The sequence below is a fragment of the Pleurodeles waltl genome, chromosome 4_1, assembly GCF_031143425.1.
Source record: "Pleurodeles waltl isolate 20211129_DDA chromosome 4_1, aPleWal1.hap1.20221129, whole genome shotgun sequence".
NCBI classification, from domain to species: domain Eukaryota; kingdom Metazoa; phylum Chordata; class Amphibia; order Caudata; family Salamandridae; genus Pleurodeles; species Pleurodeles waltl.
The window spans coordinates 857,147,851-857,165,176 of NC_090442.1; the positions used below are offsets into that span (position 1 = coordinate 857,147,851).

Sequence of the window (17,326 nt, forward strand, 5' to 3'; positions counted from 1 at the left end):
AGCGAAATATAATAAAAAAATATAAAAATAGACAATCCTAAATTATTCTCTCATAACAGGCATGACAGAATACCACAAGAGCAAAGCACTTTACTGCACATAGTCAAACAATTGGTGACTAGTTTTAAGGGAACCTTCTGAAAAGGAAAAAATCCCCTCTGTCAAAGGAAAGCATTTACCATGTTATGAAGAGCAATTTGAAAGAGCTCCTTGACAAGAGCTGCCAGGCAAGCAGTTAAAAGTCAAATAGAAACATCTCTGTGAAAGTTTAGGTTTGTGCAGAGGCTTACGGAGTGAAACGCAATTGACGCAGATAATTACCTCAGGCCCTCACATGAAGTCTCTGAAATGACTTCAAAACTCGATGTCTGTAAGATAAAGGCATATTTATGCAGCGGCAGAGCTCCGGTGCTCAAAAATGCTGAAGAAATTAATCATTTTGATGTGAAAACATCTCCTCCTTTCCAGGAAGTGCTGAAGCCTCATGGAGCTCTAAAGAGCAGCGACCATCTTGCGTGACCTCCAGCCACGCCCCTCGGCTGTTCTAATCTGCGTGTGAAAGTGACGAGATCTGCAGTGTTCCAGTAGTTCTGATAATTCTGATGGGGCCAGTACGCAGTGTTATCCACCCTATTGGAATTAATAGGCCACTCATAATGAGGTCCTTGAACTCTTAAATGTTCATGCTGAAGTCCCACATTACCAAAAAGCCTACTTTTAGTATTCTGGGTCCAATCTATGGAATGCTTGGCTGTTTGATATTTGACAGTCCTTAAACACTTTTCAGAAACCGCTTTAGTACACGTGTCACCAAAACTTTTAGTTCTAACGAGTCTTCTCTCCCTGAATCTTTTTTTGGTGTTGATAATTCTAGTACCATGATGTCTTTGGGAGACAGCTTTCGCTTTAAAATAAATAAATGACTTTGGAAAAGGAAGCACATCGAGTATCAAATTATTATTTATCACAAACATGCCTTTATAGTAAACAATTTTGGAAATGGGTTTAATGAGATTGTGATCTCAGTCACTGTCGTTTAAATTCTAATTAGATTTTTCATACTAGGACTTTGTGGAAACCTGCTTATTTGACTTTTATATGAATGGCTTTATCATTCAGATTATAACATACAAACATTTATACGGTATTTGAGCTTTGTCACTGTTACTAAGGGGCACCAAAGTATTTTGAAACCTGTGTTCTCCTGTAATTATTCATTTTTTAAATAAACTTAAGTTGTTTAAATTTAAACTGTGTAAGCTTCCAGTGAGAAAAACATAAAAGTAAACAAGATAACATGTTTTCATAGGAAATGGCAGCCTTTAAAATTGCAGCACTTCAGAAAGCGCTAGATGACAGCGTTCAACTTTCAGAGCTGGAATTGGCCAACAAACACTATAACGAGCTGACTGCCAAATACAGAGACATGCTGCAAAAGGATAATTTACTTGTTCAAAGAACAACTAATCTGGAGCACCTTGAGGTAAGATACAATGATTTATCACACCTCAAAAAATGTGATTGTGCTAGTGGGCTAATCCGGTAGATTATGCATGGTTTTTGTAGTGGACACTCCCTTTAGTATTACATGGAACTCTTAATGCAGTGTGTATACATACCTACATGCCTCTAATCTCACATGTTGGCTTAGTATTCTATTGCTCTGTACAGTGTTCTGCAGTGCTTAGTATCTGATAGAGACTTCTAGCTGCAGATTCTTTACTTTAAAATTATCCCAGGCGCCAGACTGGAGCTGGAAGTTTTTTGTGAGCAGTACCCCTGCACACCAGTAGGTGGAGGAGACTGGCTCCGCATGTGTCGTCAGCATTGCCTGCCCTGGAAGTGACATAATTTCTCTTCTTTTTGCGCCTGCCAGCGCAAATCTGGGAAAAGCTACCCCTTCAGTCAATTATTTTTTGAGGTTTTTGCTCCCGGTGTGGCAGGGTTGTCATTCAAGAAAGCCGGCTTCAAGCCCTGTGGTGCTGTCACTGCCCTATTTTCATGATGGACCCGCAACTTGTTTGCTTGTGGTGCCTCAAGCAAAACCATGACCTGAAGTTATGTTCCGATTGCTGCGCCATGAACCCCAATTCTTTGACAGAGCTCTCCTTGAAGCTGTTGGTGACCTATCCTGCAACTCCACTCAGGTCGATGTCCCAGTCAGGAGGAAGGTCCCGGGATCACTTGCAGGGTTCGAGATCGGCATTCTATTTCTTATGTATCGACTTACCAGAATGGAAGTACACTTAGACTTCTCTGCATCCATCTGCTAACGAGACACGGGAGCGTATGGGTTCTCGGCCTCACTATGCAGTTGAGCCTGAACCGGCGCTGACTCCATGCTTCCCTGAGTTTCTGTGAGCCAGAGCGACCCTGCCCAACGATTTCTATGATGCCATGTGTGCCATATTTGGGTGGGTCGACCCGCACCCTGTCACACCTTCAGCCTACGTGGGGTTGGCAGGGGCCATTGCAGGATCTGCGCCAGTGGCTCTGGTCTCGGGTCAATGTGACCCCAGGGATTCACTACTGGATTCGGACTGACTCCGGTCATGCCCCCTCGACCTCCCTCGGCCTGGAACGGGGTGAAGCTAGTGGCCTGGATACTTCCCCAGATGCTGGCATGCTTTCTCCCCCTACCTTGGATATGGAGGTGGGAGCGTCTTTAGTGATATTCTGAGGGCTTCAGTTGCCCTGGGTGACGTTCAAGGCCAATATCTTGATACTTGTGCTTCAACCAGGAGTCTCCCCAGCTGAACCGCTCCTCCAATTTAATTAGACCCTCACAGATGTCCTTTTGGGTGCATGATCCAAACACAATACAGGGGCTTCTGTGAATAGAACAATCACCTTTCCCCACCACCCTGTCCTGGGGGACCCAAGTTTCCTTGCACAGCATCCCACCCCTGAGAGTTTTGTGGTCCAGTCTTCCACCTCTAATTTCAACCCTGGTGCATTCCCAACCTGTAAGGAAATGCCTCCTTGGCATGGTTACCCCCTGACTTTTTGCCTTTTGCTGATGCCAAGTTATGATTGAAAGTGTGCTGGGACCCTGCTAACCAGGCCCCAGCACCCGTGTTCTTTCCCTTAACTGTATCTTTGCTTCCACAATTGCCACTGACCTGGCACTCAGATAAGTCCCTTGTAAATGGTACCCCTGGTACAAGGTCCCTGATGCCAGGGAAGGTCTCTAAGGGCTGCAGCATGTCTTATGCCACCCTGGGGACCTCTCACTCAGCTCAGTCACACTGCCTCACAGCTTATGTGTGCTGGTGGGGAGAAAATGACTAAGTCGACATGGCACTCCCCTCAGAGTGCCATGCCAACCTCACACTGCCTGTGGCATAGGTAAGTCACCCCTCTAGCAAGCCTTCCAGCCCTAAGGCAGGGTGCACCATACCACAGGTGAGGGCATATGTACATGAGCACTATGCCCCCTACAATGTCTAAGCAAAACCTTAGATATTGTAAGTGCAGGGTAGCCACAAGAGTATATGTTCTGGGAGTTTGTCAAAAACAAACTCCACAGTTCCATAATGGCTACACTGAAATCTGGGAAGTTTGGTATCAAACTTTGCAGCACAATGAATGAACACTGATGCCAGTGTGGAATTTATTGTAAAATGCGCCCAGAGAGCATCTTAGAGATGCCCCCTGAATACCAATCCGACTTCTAGTGTAGGCTGACCAGTTTCTGCCAGCTTGCCACAACCAGACGAGTTGCTGGTCACATGGGGAGAGTGCCTTTGTCACTCTGTGGCCAGGAACAAAGCCTGTACTGGGTGGAGGTGCTTCTCACCTCCCTCTGCAGGAACTGTAACAGCTGGCAGTGAGCCTCAAAGGCCCACCCCCGTTGTTACAGCACCACAGGGCATCCCAGCTATTGGAGATGCCTGCCCCTCCGGCCACTGCCCCCACTTTTGGCGGCAAGGCTGGAGGAGATAATTAGAAAAACAAGGAGGAGTCACCCACCAGTCAGGACAGCCCCTAAGGTGTCCTGAGCTGAGGTGACCCCTGTCTTTAGAAATCCTCCATCTTAGTTTTGGAGGATTCCCCCAATAGGATTACGAATGTGCCTTCCTCCCCTCAGGGAGGAGGCACAAAGAGGGTTTAGCCACCCTCCAGGACAGTAGCCATTGGCTACTGCCCTCCCAGACCGAAACACACACCTAAATTTAGTATTTAGGGGCACCCCAGAACCCAGGAAATCAAATTCCTGCAACCTGAAACAAGAATAAGGACTGCTGACCTGAAACCCCTGCAGAGACGACGGAAGACAACAACTGCTTTGGCCCCAGCCCTACCGGCCTGTCTCCTGACTCGAAAAACTGCAACAGCGACGCATCCAACAGGGACCAGCGACCTCTGAAGCCTCAGAGGACTGCCCTGAATCTAAGGACCAAGAAACTCCTGTGAGCAGCGGCTCTGCTCAACAACAGCAACAATATTGCAACTTTTCCTGCAACCTTTAAAGACTTCACTCTTCCTGCCGGAAGCGTGAGACTTCACCCTCTGCACCCGACGCCCCCGGCTCAAGCTCCAGAAAACAAACACTACAGGAAGGACTCCCAGGCAGCTGCGACCTCGTGAGTAGCCCGAGACGACCCCCCTTGGACCCCCACAGTGACACATGCAGAGAGAATCCAGAGGATCCCCCCCGACTGCCTGTAACAAGGAAACCGATGCCTGGACCAAGCACTGCACCCGCAGCCCCCAAAACCAGAAGGAACTGAACTTCAGTGCAGGAGTGACCGTTAGGCGACCCTCTGCCTAGTCCAGTTGGTGGCTGGCCTGAGAAGCCCCCCTGTGCCCTGCCTGCACCGCTAGAGTGATCCCCGGGTCCCTCCATTGAATCCAATACAAAACCCGACGCCTGCTTTGCACACTGCACCCTGCCGCCACTGAGGGGTTGTTTTGTGTGCCTACTTGTGTCCCCCCCAGTGCTCTACAAAACCCCCCTGCTTTGCCCCCCCGGGGACGCATGTACTTACCTGCTGGCAGACTAGAACCAGAGCACACCTGTTCTCCATAGGCGCCTATGTGTTTTGGGCACCTCTTTGACCTCTGCACCTGACCGGCCCTGAGCTGCTGGTGTGGTGACTTTGGGGTTGCCTTGAACCACCAACAGTGGGCTGCCTATGCCCAGGAACTGAGACTTGTAAGTGTCTTACTTACATCATAATCTAACTTACCTCCACCAGGAACTGTTGATTTTTGCAGTGTCTACTTTTAAAATACCTTATTGCCATTTTAACAAAAACTGTACACGATATTGCTCCAATTCAAAGTTCCTAACTTACCTGTGTGGAGTACCTTGTATTTTAAGTATTTACTTCAAATCTTGAACTTGTGGTTCTAAAAATAAATTAAGAAAAGATATTTTTCTGTATAAAAACTATTGGCCTGGAGTTAAGTCTTTGAGTGTGTGTTCTTCATTTATTGCCTGTGTGTGTACAACAAATGCTTAACACTACCCTCTGATAAGCCTACTGCTCGACCACACTACCACAAAATAGAGCATTAGAATTATCTAATTTTGCCACTTACCTCTAAGGGGATCCCTTGAACTCTGTGCACACTATCTCTCACTTTGAGATAGTATATACAGAGCCAACTTCCTACACAACCACTCCTCCAATAGGAAATCCAAGAGACTGGAGACATTTGGGAAGAGGATGTTTTCTTCCGCCAGCCAGGCATTGTGGACTGTGAACACTGCATACCTTTTGGGCTGCTGCTCCCATGCTCTGTGGGACACGGTTGCACAAGTGCTACCTATAGTCCTGGAGGTGGCCTGAAGCATGCTCTTCCAAGCATAGAGGACAGGAAAGATGCAGAAAAGTTAACTATTCTCTGTGAACACGACACAATGACTTGCTAGGCAGTGACCAGTAGGCTCCAAGCCTGGCCAAGAACTACTGGCTTTTTAGGGGATGTCACATCTTCTTTGTTGGACATGCCCTTTGATGGCTCCAGTCTCTTCAGAGACAAAGCATACTCAGCACTTGTTAGATTTAAGGACGACCGGGCCATAGCCCTACTCTCCTTAAATCAATACACAACATCCGGTCTCTTCGGAGACAAAGCATACTCAGCACTCGTTAGATTTAAGGACAGTTGGACTACGGCCCGGTCCTTGGGTTTATTCTCAGCTCTGTGCCATCCCCAGTCCGCTTTTTGCCCCTTTCATGGCTACGGAAAGCCTGCCAACCACACCAGTTCCCACCCAGCCACCATGCCTCACATACTGCACAGCCTCTGCATGGCTGAGGCCTCAGATTTCGTGGCTCAGGCAGTCAGAGGTTGGGTCAGGCCACCAAACAGCTACAGCTTCCAAACCCTCCTATTCTGCCCTTATACCATCATGGGCACCTAGGTGGTGGCAGGATACTTCATCATCTGCCCCACTGGCAGTCCGTAACATCAGACAAGCGAATTTTGCAGATAGTCCAAAAGGACTACTCTCTCCCCTTCCTATCTTCCCCTCCTGCATGCCATCATCTCAAAGACAGGCTGATGGAGTATTATCTTTCTTTCCTTTGCAGGGAAGTTACAATTCTTTTGGCCAAGGGAGCCATAGCTAGGGTCCTGATGGCAGCAGTAGGTTCTGATTGCTATTCCTGCTAGTTTCTGGTGTGGTTGAAGGATGGAGGCCTTCGTCCTATCCTAGGCCTGCGGCCTCATAAGTACTTCCTCAAGAAGGAGAAATTCAAGAGGCTCACCTTGGCTCAGGTTCTGTCTGCCCTGGACCCGGGAGACAGGATGGTAGTTTTGGACTTCCAGGACACATATTTTCATATCTGCCTGCCCACAGGTGTTCGCAGTTGGCCACGAGAATTTCCAGTTTGCCGTGCATCCTTTTGGTCTGACCAGTGCCCCTTGGCTGTTAACCAAGGTGATGGTGGTGGTTGCAGCTCATCTGCTAAGATCAGGGTTGTCAGTCTTCCACTATCTCAACGATTTGCTGTTAAAGGCTGGCTCTCCCCAGGCAGTCATCTCCCACCTCCAGGCTGGGATTCTCTATAAACATGCGGAAGTCACTACTGACTCCCTCTCATCCGTTTCCTTTCATTGGAGCTGTTCTGGACCGTAGAGAGCAGGGTTCTGGTTGCAGTACACACCCACACACACAGTCTTTGCCCGTTTTTTAGATGTGACTTCGACCAAAGTGCACTTGGTTCCTACTAACCAGATCCCCAGTGCCAATGTCCCTTCCCTAAAACAAGACACCTGGTCACTTGATCCCCAATTGACCAGGCTCTTCAGCCCCCTGTAAGTCCCTAATAAATGGTAGTCCTGGTTCTAAGAGCATGGGTACTGAAGAGGGCCTCTCAAAGCTGCAGCCCAACCTGTGCCTCTCTGAGGGACCCAGCACCAAAATTATGCAGACTCCCATTGCAGGCTGCGTGACAAGGTGCTCCCAAAATTGAAAGCATGACATGGCACACAGCCTGTGTGCCATGTTCCCTAACACTGCATGCAATATATGTAAGTCACTCCTCTAGCAGGCCTCAAGGCCCTAAGGCTGGGTGTGTTATATTACATGTGACGGCGTATATTCATGAGCTGATATGGCCCTACTATGTCTTTGTCGACTCCTAGACATAGTAAGTATACAGGGAAGCTATGTGCTGGACACTGGTCATAATGAGTTGCTCAGCTACTTGGTGGCTTCTCTGAATCCTGGGATGTTTGGTATCAGACATCTCAAAATTACAAGCCCACACTGATTCCAGTGATGGATACATTGGTAAATTAACACATAGGGCACCTTAGAGTTACCCCCGATAACCTACCTATTCCTAGTGTGTTGGCTGACTGGTCCTCACCAGTTCAGCCACCACAGTTGCATTTCTGGAGCCCCTCAGTTGAGTGCCAGTGCTCTCAAGGTCCAGAGACAAGCGCCTGCACCGGGCAGAGTTGTTACCTTCTTTCCTAGGCAGGATGGACATTCCCAGGCAGACAGCTTCAAATGCCTTGCCTCCTTTGTAATGCGACCTAGGTCTTTCTAGATGGTGGAGATGACCAACCCCTCTGTCCTGACCCCTCTTTTGGCAGCAGCATAGGTGGGAAAATTAGTTAAATTAGGAGGAGTGCATATTTCATGCCAGTCCCCCCCCTAAGGTCGACAAGCTGAAGTGGACACTACTTTTTAACCTATTCGATCTTGTTTGGAAGGAATTAGGCCATTAGGGTTAGGGTTATGCTCGCTTCCCAGTGGAAGTGGTCATTAGAAGAATGTACCCACCCTAAAGGTGAATAGTATTGGCTACCACCTAGTACTCCCTGTAACACCCTTACATTCAGTATTTAGGTGACACCCCTGAACCCTAGAACTCAGATTCCCAAAGGTGTCAGTTTGGTGCTGCCTTGTGGCCCCCTTTTTACTTAAATCACCCCTAAGAGATCGACCCCTGACACCGCTTTACTCACCCGGGAGCAGCGCATATTCATTCACCCCCACTCTCCATTGGTTAATACTGGGCACCCAACTGTGAATTTGACCTCTGCACCCGGCAACCCCAGTGCCGCTGTGGGTATACTCTTGGTAATGATTTGAACTATGCCCGGTGTTGACCTAAAACCCCGCAGACTGTATTTGTAAGTTGTGCACTTACCTGCAAAACTGCATTCTTGTTTTCCTCCCATAGGTTAACATTGCTGAACTGAAAAGGTGTGGATTTTTTTAACTGCAAAGTATTTATGCTTGTAAATCTACTTACCTGATTCCAAAGTTCTTGGGTTCAAAACCTATATAACAAGAAATGTTATTTTTCTAAATTGGTCTCGGATTTATTCTTTGAGTGTGTGCCTCACTTATTGCCTCTGTGAGTACAACAAATGATTTGTGCTACACTCTGATAAGCCCAACAGTTTGCCCACATTTCCACAAATACAGCATTAGTCCTTACCACGTTTTCCTTTGCAGTACAAATTGGGGAACCATTGTACTTTGCACAGTGTACTTTATATTATTGCACTTTATAGAAAGCCAGCTTCCTACATCGATACAGTGCAGTTCCAGGCATATCCTCCCGAATGGCGAGTCCAAGATATTTAGGCTACGATGCAGAGGTTCCATCCCCTATCCTGGGTTATTGGTGAGACAGACTCTGAGGCTGTTGGGACTCATGACCTCCTGTATCCTGCTGGTGTAATGAACATTGGCATATGCAGAATCTACTGTGTGACCTGAAGATTCAATGGGCACAACTTCAGGGGAATCTCTCCGACATGGTCCAAATATCGGAGGGAAGTGTGAGAGCTCTGCAGAGGTGGCTATCAAACTGCAACTGGGTCAGGGGCATATACCTCTCCCTTCCTCAACTAGAAATCAGTCCCTATATCTAGCTGCAGATTTCTTACCAGCCCACCTATCCTCCACGCTCTGTGAACAGATTTCCAAGGACAGGGTTATAGCTCCTTCAGGGCCTTGGTTATCCTCATCATTGGTCAGTGTTCTTCATGGCTCCGTGCTTCTTGTGTGAAAAGTTGTGGAAAAAAACAGTTTACAGTGCATTTGGATGGCGCCTATATAGGTCACACAGACATCACTTCTGGTGTGGATAAAGCCGACAACTCATGCGGAGATTCGTGACGCCACCTGCTGGCTCATAGGGGTACTGCCCTCAAACAAATCTTCTGAATCCAGTCAGACGCCTGGAATAATTCTAAGGTAAAGAATCTGCAACTAGATATAGGGCCTGATTATAACCTTGGTGGACGGCGGAGGCCGTCCGCCAAGGTTCCGCCGCCAAATGACCGCACCGCGGTCACAAGACCGCGGCGGCCATTCTAACATTTCCTCTGGGCCGGCGGGCGCTCTCCAAAAGAGCGCCCGCCGGCCCAGAGGAAATGCCCCTGCAACGAGGGCGCCGGCTCAGAATTGAGCCGGCGTAGTTGCAGGGGTGCGACGGGTGCAGTTTGCACCCGTCGCGTATTTCAGTGTCTGCATTGGCAGACACTGAAATACTTTGCGGGGCCCTCTTACGGGGGCCCCTGCCGTGCCCATGCCATTGGCATGGGCACGGCAGGGGCCCCCAGGGGCCCCGCGGCACCCCCTACCGCCATCCTGTTCATGGCGGGTTTCCCACCATGAACAGTATGGCGGTAGGGGCTGTCAGAATCCTCATGGCGGCGGAGCGCGCTCCGCCGCCATGAAGGATTCCCCCGAGCAGCGGTAAGTCGGCGGGAGCCCGCCGACTTGCCGCTTCTGACCGCGGCTGAACCGCCGCGGTCAGAATGCTCGTGGGAGCACCGCCAGCCTGTTGGCGGTGCTCCCGTGGTCGGTGGCCCTGGCGGCCACCGGCCGCCAGGGTCAGAATGACCCCCATAGTCTCTCCCAGATAAGACGTTACTGAAGGTAAGTAACTGGAACGTAAGATTTGCACTTTTTAAATGTCCGATATAATTAAAAAACTGCTTTTCTACAAACTCCAGTCCCAGCCCTGTAACTTTTAACTGCCTAGCAATTTACTGTTTTCATTACTAAAATAGTGATGAAGAGTAATCTTGCCCATGCAACTCATACAGTGCATGTATGGTCTCTTCTTTGTATTGATTATGTAGACGGATCTGACATGTAAATTTAAGATGATACTGGGCGTTTTATGAGCCCCATACTCCATAAAGAGGGCTATGCAGTTGCCATGGCTATTTGCCCTGGAGTGGGCATTATTTGATACCAGATGGCTAGTGCGCACTTCTTCTGAGCCTACTTGGATAGTCTAGTCACGGAGCAGTAGTCTTGGAAATAACTCTCTAGCTGTACTTTGAGGGCCTCCTCGTTCTTTTGAATGAAAGCTGTGCCTGGGTGAAGGGAGTGCCAGTGCAGGTCAATACAGTATGGCCCAATATCAATGGAGCCAAGACAATGTGTGATCCACTTTCTATTATTTAACCATGATGAAGAACATATTCTAGAAGTCACAGAAAGCAGAATCAGAATCCCATCCTTCCTCCGTGGAGGAGTCAAGACCTGAGTCTACCCTGTGTTTCCCTCCCCATCCCGGAGCCAGGGCGACTCTGACCCAGATGTGTGAATTTTATGACTCACTTCACACTACCTTTGGGAAATGACCTTCTCCTGGAGCGCCTGTGTGCCCCTAGGAGGTAAAAGATCCTTTGACTGTGTTCACGCCAGCGGGCTCTCCGTCTACCTCAGTTAGGGATTCGGCTTTAGCTTCAGCATCGGTATCTGATCAGCCGACTCTAGTGACATCGATCGAAGGCGTGCCCCTCTCCCAGTCAGACATCCAGATGGCGTCATTTCAGCTCCAGTCAACGTCGGGTATGGTGCCAGTCATGTCAGTCACTCTCCAGCTGTTTTCTGGGAAGTCTCCCCTAGTTTGTCCTTCAGAGGGATGTGATTTTGAAGGTGCTGAGGAAGAGTTGGGGTTTTCACACGATGCTCATCCTTCTGTGGAGGACTGTTGGTTGGCTGATCTAGGGGCAGCTAGAGGCTTGGACTTTTCTTCAGCCTTGGGCCTCCTTTCCCTATCTAGCCTTGCCACGGAGGCGAGTTCCTCTCTAGCTGACACGCTAAGGAGAGTTGCTAGAGTTTAGGATCTGACACTTCCCATTGTGGAATTGGTTACTGATCCTCTGATTGGTGTCCTCCATCACAGCCAAACTGGTTGAGCTGGTACTGCCGTACATTGAAGCCCTGCATGACATTTTGTTAGGGGCTTGGACTAAGTCTGAAACAGGGGCCCCTGATGGTTGGGCTATATCTCATAGGCACCAACCAGCACCTGGTGATCCGGCCTGCCTTCTAAGACATATATATTCTAATATATTTGTTATTCTAATCCTTTGTGTAGACGTGTTGGTGTATACATGTTCTTTGAACATTATTGTTTTGTTTATGTAGGATTATTTCATGCTTTTATATGTCTCCAAGGAGATGTAGTTTCTTCATCAATTCCATTCACTCTGTTGTGAAGCGTGCTTAATATTCTGGCTCCTCAGGGGTCGTTATGGCGCTTTTGCTTTGTTACTTAAGATTTCCTGCTTCTCTGAAGGAAATGTCCCTGTACTTGTGTCCCTTTTCTTCTCTATGGAGAAGTTCACATATGTTTGTATGTGGGGGGATAGGTGTTTGCCTCATAACTTCTACTTTTTGTAGAAGACATTCTTTACTATATTAAAGAATGGTTCCTCTTCTAGGTAACAAATAAGAAATCCAGTATTTGTAAAGCGCAACGACTCACCCATGAGGGTCTCAAGGTGCTGAATTTGGTCAGATATTGCCATCATTCAACTCACTCTGGTTGTTTGTAGTTTGGGTTCACACTTTACGTGGTGTTGTCACTCAATGGCAAAATCAGTCAGATTCTTTTAATTAGTGAATCCTTTAAATTCTCCGGTTTAAGTGGTGTAGACCTTTTCTATATTATCTGTAGTAAGGTCTCTATTCCTATAGTTTGCATACTAACTTAGGTGTCCACTAGGTTATCAAGGTTTCTCTTTCAAACTTATTATCTTATTCAACCTTATACTGTTATTAAGGTGTTGATGCATATTGATATAATGTTGCTTGATGGTAGTGTCTCAGGCAATTTGAATTACCCTGTCGATTTGGATGGCTGTTGCTTTCCGTAGTGGCATGGTTCCACTATAGGTTCCATACTGTGGTATTGGTAAGGTCTGACTGTTTAGTCAGCTTTATTTTATTTTAGTATCTATAAGTAATAATTTACTCTTATTAGTACATAGGTATTTAATTATTATACTCTTATGTTAGTGTGTATATATATATATATATATATCCTAGATGTATTTGTATGAGGCTGGCTCAGTATACGGTGTACATCTATAGCTATATATCTATAGGCCAATTGTGGGGTGTAAAAGTTACCTTACAACTGAATTTAGGGGAGAGAGCACTGGCACTGGGGTCCTGGTTAGCAGGATCCAAGTGTACTTTGGGTCTAAACACACTGACACCAGGCACAAAGTGGGGGTAAATGTGCCAGAAAGGTGCTACTTTCCTACATAACCGCCTCCCAAATGAAAGAGGATAAAACTAGCCTTACCCAGGTGAATCTTCATTTCTAGCTGGAAATATCTGGAAAGTCCATCTGCGTTGGCATGGTTACTCCTAGGTCAATGTTCCACTGAAAAGCCCATCTCCTGTAGGGAAATGGACCACCTCAAGAGTTTTGGATTTTCACCCTTCATCTGTTTAAGCCACAAGAGGGGCTTGTGGTCTGTCTGAACAATGAAGTGAGTGCCAAACAGGTATGGCCTCAACTTCTTCAGGGCTCAGACCACAGCAGAGGCCTCCCTCCCTCCCTCCCTATAGTTGACCAATGTTTCTCTCTGGGGGTCAACCTTCTACTGATGAAAGCTACTGGTTGATCCTGGCCCTCTTCATTAAGTAAGTTGAGCTTGTACTGCTCCTATTCCTGTTTCTGAAACACCTGTCTGAACAATGAATTAATTGGAATAGTCAGGGCTTTTAAGAATTGGTGCTGAGCACATGGCCGTTTTCAGGGCATCAAAGGCCTCTTGACAGCTAACTGTCAATTTGTACCTTTTTAGGCGTCTTCTTGGATGTGAGATCATTCAAGGGGTTCACAATGTAGCCATACCCTTTTACAGATTTCCTGTAATACACTGCCAGGACCAGAAAAGCTTTGACCTGGGTCTGAGTAGTTGGAGCAACCTAATCCACAACGGTTTAAATTTTGCTCTGTAAAGGTTGAACTTGGCATCCCCCTTCCAGGAGGCCCACGTAAACAACTTTGCTCCGCCCTATCTGGCATTTGTTAGCCTTGATAGTGAGGCCTGCCTTTTTATGGCCTCAAGTACACTCCTCAGGTGGATAAGGTGATCCTGCCAGGTGGAGCTAAAGACAGCAATATAATCTAGAAATGCTGCACTAAAGTCTTTTAGGTCTGCCAGAACTTGATTCACCAACCTCTGGAATGTGGCAGGTGCATTTTCCAAACCAAAGGGCATCACAGTGAAGTGATAATGCCCACCAAGAGTGGGAAATGCTCTTTTAGGTGTAGCAGCATCAGTTAATTTGCCAGGACCAGAAAAGCTTTGACCTGGGTCTGAGTAGTTGGAGCAACCTAATCCACAACGGTTTGAATTTTGCTCTGTAAAGGTTGAACTTGGCATCCCCCTTCCAGGAGGCCCACGTAAACAACTTTGCTCCGCCCTATCTGGCATTTGTTAGCCTTGATAGTGAGGCCTGCCTTTTTATGGCCTCAAGTACACTCCTCAGGTGGATAAGGTGATCCTGCCAGGTGGAGCTAAAGTCAGCAATATAATCTAGAAATGCTGCACTAAAGTCTTTTAGGTCTGCCAGAACTTGATTCACCAACCTCTGGAATGTGGCAGGTGCATTTTCCAAACCAAAGGGCATCACAGTGAAGTGATAATGCCCACCAAGAGTGGGAAATGCTCTTTTAGGTGTAGCAGCATCAGTTAATTTGATCTGCCAATAGCCTGCAGTCAAATCAAAAGTGCTGAGATATTGGGCTACAGCCAGAGTATCAATCAACTCATCTGCCCTAGGGATAGAATGGGCATCAGTCTTAGCGACTGTATTGAGGCCTCTGTAGTCTACAGAGAACCTCATTTCTTTCTTTGTGCCCTGGGAATGAGGTTTGGGCACAAGTACTACAGGACTATCCCATGGGCTGTGTGAAGACTCAGTATTCCCCAACTCAAGCATCTTTCGGACCTCTGCCCTGATGCAATCTATGGCATGGTCAGGCTGGATGTAAATTTTGCTTTTGATAGGCAGACTATCACATGTGTCCACATCATGGGCACACCAGCTGGTCTGAGTGGGTGTCAAGAGAAAAGAGTTCTGAAAACTGACTGAGAACTTGTCTGCAGTCAGCTTGTTGCTTTTCAGTGAGGCAATCAGCAAAGACTACCCCATCCACTGAACCATCTACAGGGTTGTGGAAGATCAGGTCTTGGAGAGGGTGACTCTTCTTCCTGTCCTTCATCAGTGGCCATGAGCAAACTCATGTCAGCCCTGTCCAAATAAGGCTTTAGGCGATCCTCATAAAGCACACTGTGGGGGCTTCTTGGAGTGCCCAGGTAAACCAAATAGGTGACCTTACCCTGCAATTGTGTGGGGGGCACTCCACATGTCTTGGAATGCTGTTGGGGCCACAAGCTTCCAAAAACCCACACCTTCTACCCTGGCTGGTGAACAGTCAGAACAGCCTTTTGGTCATGCCATTGCTTTTTCAGCTCCTGGCTGGCCTCAAGTTTTTTAGTGGGCTTCGTCATATACTCCGTCATACAAGACCATAGACCAAGTACATAATCCATAATGTCTTGTGTGGGGGGTTTGAGAGGTTGCTCCCATCCCTCCTTCACAAGACAAAGAAGACCCCTAACTGGATGTCCAAACAGAAGCTCAAATGGGCTGTAACCCACTCCCTTCTGTGGAACCTCCCTGTAGCAAAAAGAAGGCAAGGTAGTAGGACATCCCATCTCCTTAGTTTTTCAGAGAGTCCCATGGTAATACTTTTAAGGGTTTTGTTGAATCTTCAATAAACCTATTTCATTGCAGATGGTAAGGGGTGGTGAATTTATAGGTTACACCATGCTCCTTCCACATTGCTTTCATGTAGCAAGATATGGAGTTTGCACCCCTGTCTGACAACACCTCCTTAGGGAAACCCACTCTGGAAAAGGTTTCTAGAAGGGCTTTGGCCACGACAGGTGCTTTTTTGCACCTAATGGGAATAGCTTCTGGGTAGCTGGTGGCATGGTCCACCACCACCACACAAATAAATCTGTTCCCAGGGTCTGTAGCAGGGTCAAGGGGACCAGCAGTGTCAGTCCCTACCCTTTCAAAGGGATCCAAAACAACTGGTAGTGGAATTGAGGGGGCCCTTGCTACCTGACTTGCCACTGACTTGGCAAGTGACACAGGAGCGACAAAACTCCTTGTACATGTGGAGCCAGTGAGAGTGTGGGACAAGTGTGTCCCAAGTCTTGCTTTACCCGTGATGTCCTGCAAGGGGAATGTCATGTGCCAAGGTCAATAAGAACTCTTTCCATTTTTGTGGTTTGACCAACCTCCTGGCAGCACCAGGCTTGGGGTCTCTAGCCTCAGAGTAAAGGAGACCATTTTCCCAGTAGATCCTTTGGGATCCACTGACATCCCCTGCCTCTTCTGCAGCACCTTGCTGACGCATTCATGAAAGGGACAGGATTTCTTCTCTAGTTTCAAATCCTCCCAACGAGGGTCTCCCTGCCCCCAAGTGCTCTGCCATGTCAGGCCCAAGCTCCTCTAGGGCAGGTTTCTCACAAGGGGCACTATTGTTCCAGGCTCCAATGCTCCTTCTGTCCACTTTCAACATGGCAGAACCCCTCTCTTGGCGTCCAGAGTTCCCAAGTCCAACTCAAAGGTGTGGCTACCAAGAGGGGTTACACACCACTGGAGAAGTGGTTTGGCAACTGGTTTCTCATTCCCTGACGCTAGGGTCAGCCAGTCTACCTAAACAATAGAGCAGCCTCTCTCCCAAGTGCTACCCATTTGCCCTTCAAAGGCAGATTCTATTCTGAAGCTTGCTTTTTGGGCCAATACCCTTGTGGCCTCCTGCAGGAATAAGGGAACACCTCTCTACAATGCAGACTTCTGTTGCCTCCTTTCCTGGCAGTTGTTAGCACATCTCCCCAGGAGGACAGAAAGACGTTTCGGGGACAAGCTCCTTGTGCAGCCATTAAGGGCAGAGGAGACTGAAGGCAACAAAGTGGCAACTCTGTTAAAAATGCACACTGGAACAAGTTACATTAATCTCGGCTTGAGAACCTGCCTTGTTTAATGTAACAAGTTGTTTGTTACCTTGGAGTATCAACTTTGGGCGTACCTTGCAGGAGTTAGCACAGCTGGGGAGTGGGGGTTGTGGTGGGGGGGTGGTGTCAGCGTGTAGCCCTACACACGCTAATGGGTTGACCAACTTTTTCCATAGTAAAAACAACATTTTTACTGTCAGAACAGGTAAAATTCATATTTTGGCCATAAAATATGCTGCACCCTGCCTTAGGGCTCGGTAAGCCTGCCATTGGGGTGGCTTACACATATTGCATGGGGAGGCATTACTTTGCTATTGCTTTCAATGCAGAATCTGGCTAGCAGTTTAAAGCTGCTCTTCTAGTCTACAGTGGTGGACTGGAAGATCATTTTTCCTCTGTCCCCCCCTGGGTGTTACAACCACTGTTGCAATCCCTGGGGGGACTTTGTAACCTGCCTTGGGTACCATGTACTAGGGACATATAAGTAAGCTTAAGCCGGTCGGCCAACCTGTTGATTTTTCCCTCCTTGTGAGAAGGTGGTGTGGCC

At 47.7% G+C, this 17,326-nt stretch overlaps 1 protein-coding gene across 2 annotated transcripts in view; it reads left to right on the forward strand.

The window, feature by feature from the left end:
• The window catches only part of CEP290 (centrosomal protein 290), a 1,276,764-nt gene that overhangs the window by 477,319 nt on the left and 782,119 nt on the right, over positions 1-17,326 (forward strand). For both annotated transcript variants that reach the window (XM_069229617.1, XM_069229618.1), the window contains one exon: positions 1,310-1,483. In XM_069229617.1, coding sequence (XP_069085718.1) covers positions 1,310-1,483 — 174 coding nt within the window. The remainder of the gene's footprint in view (positions 1-1,309; positions 1,484-17,326) is intronic.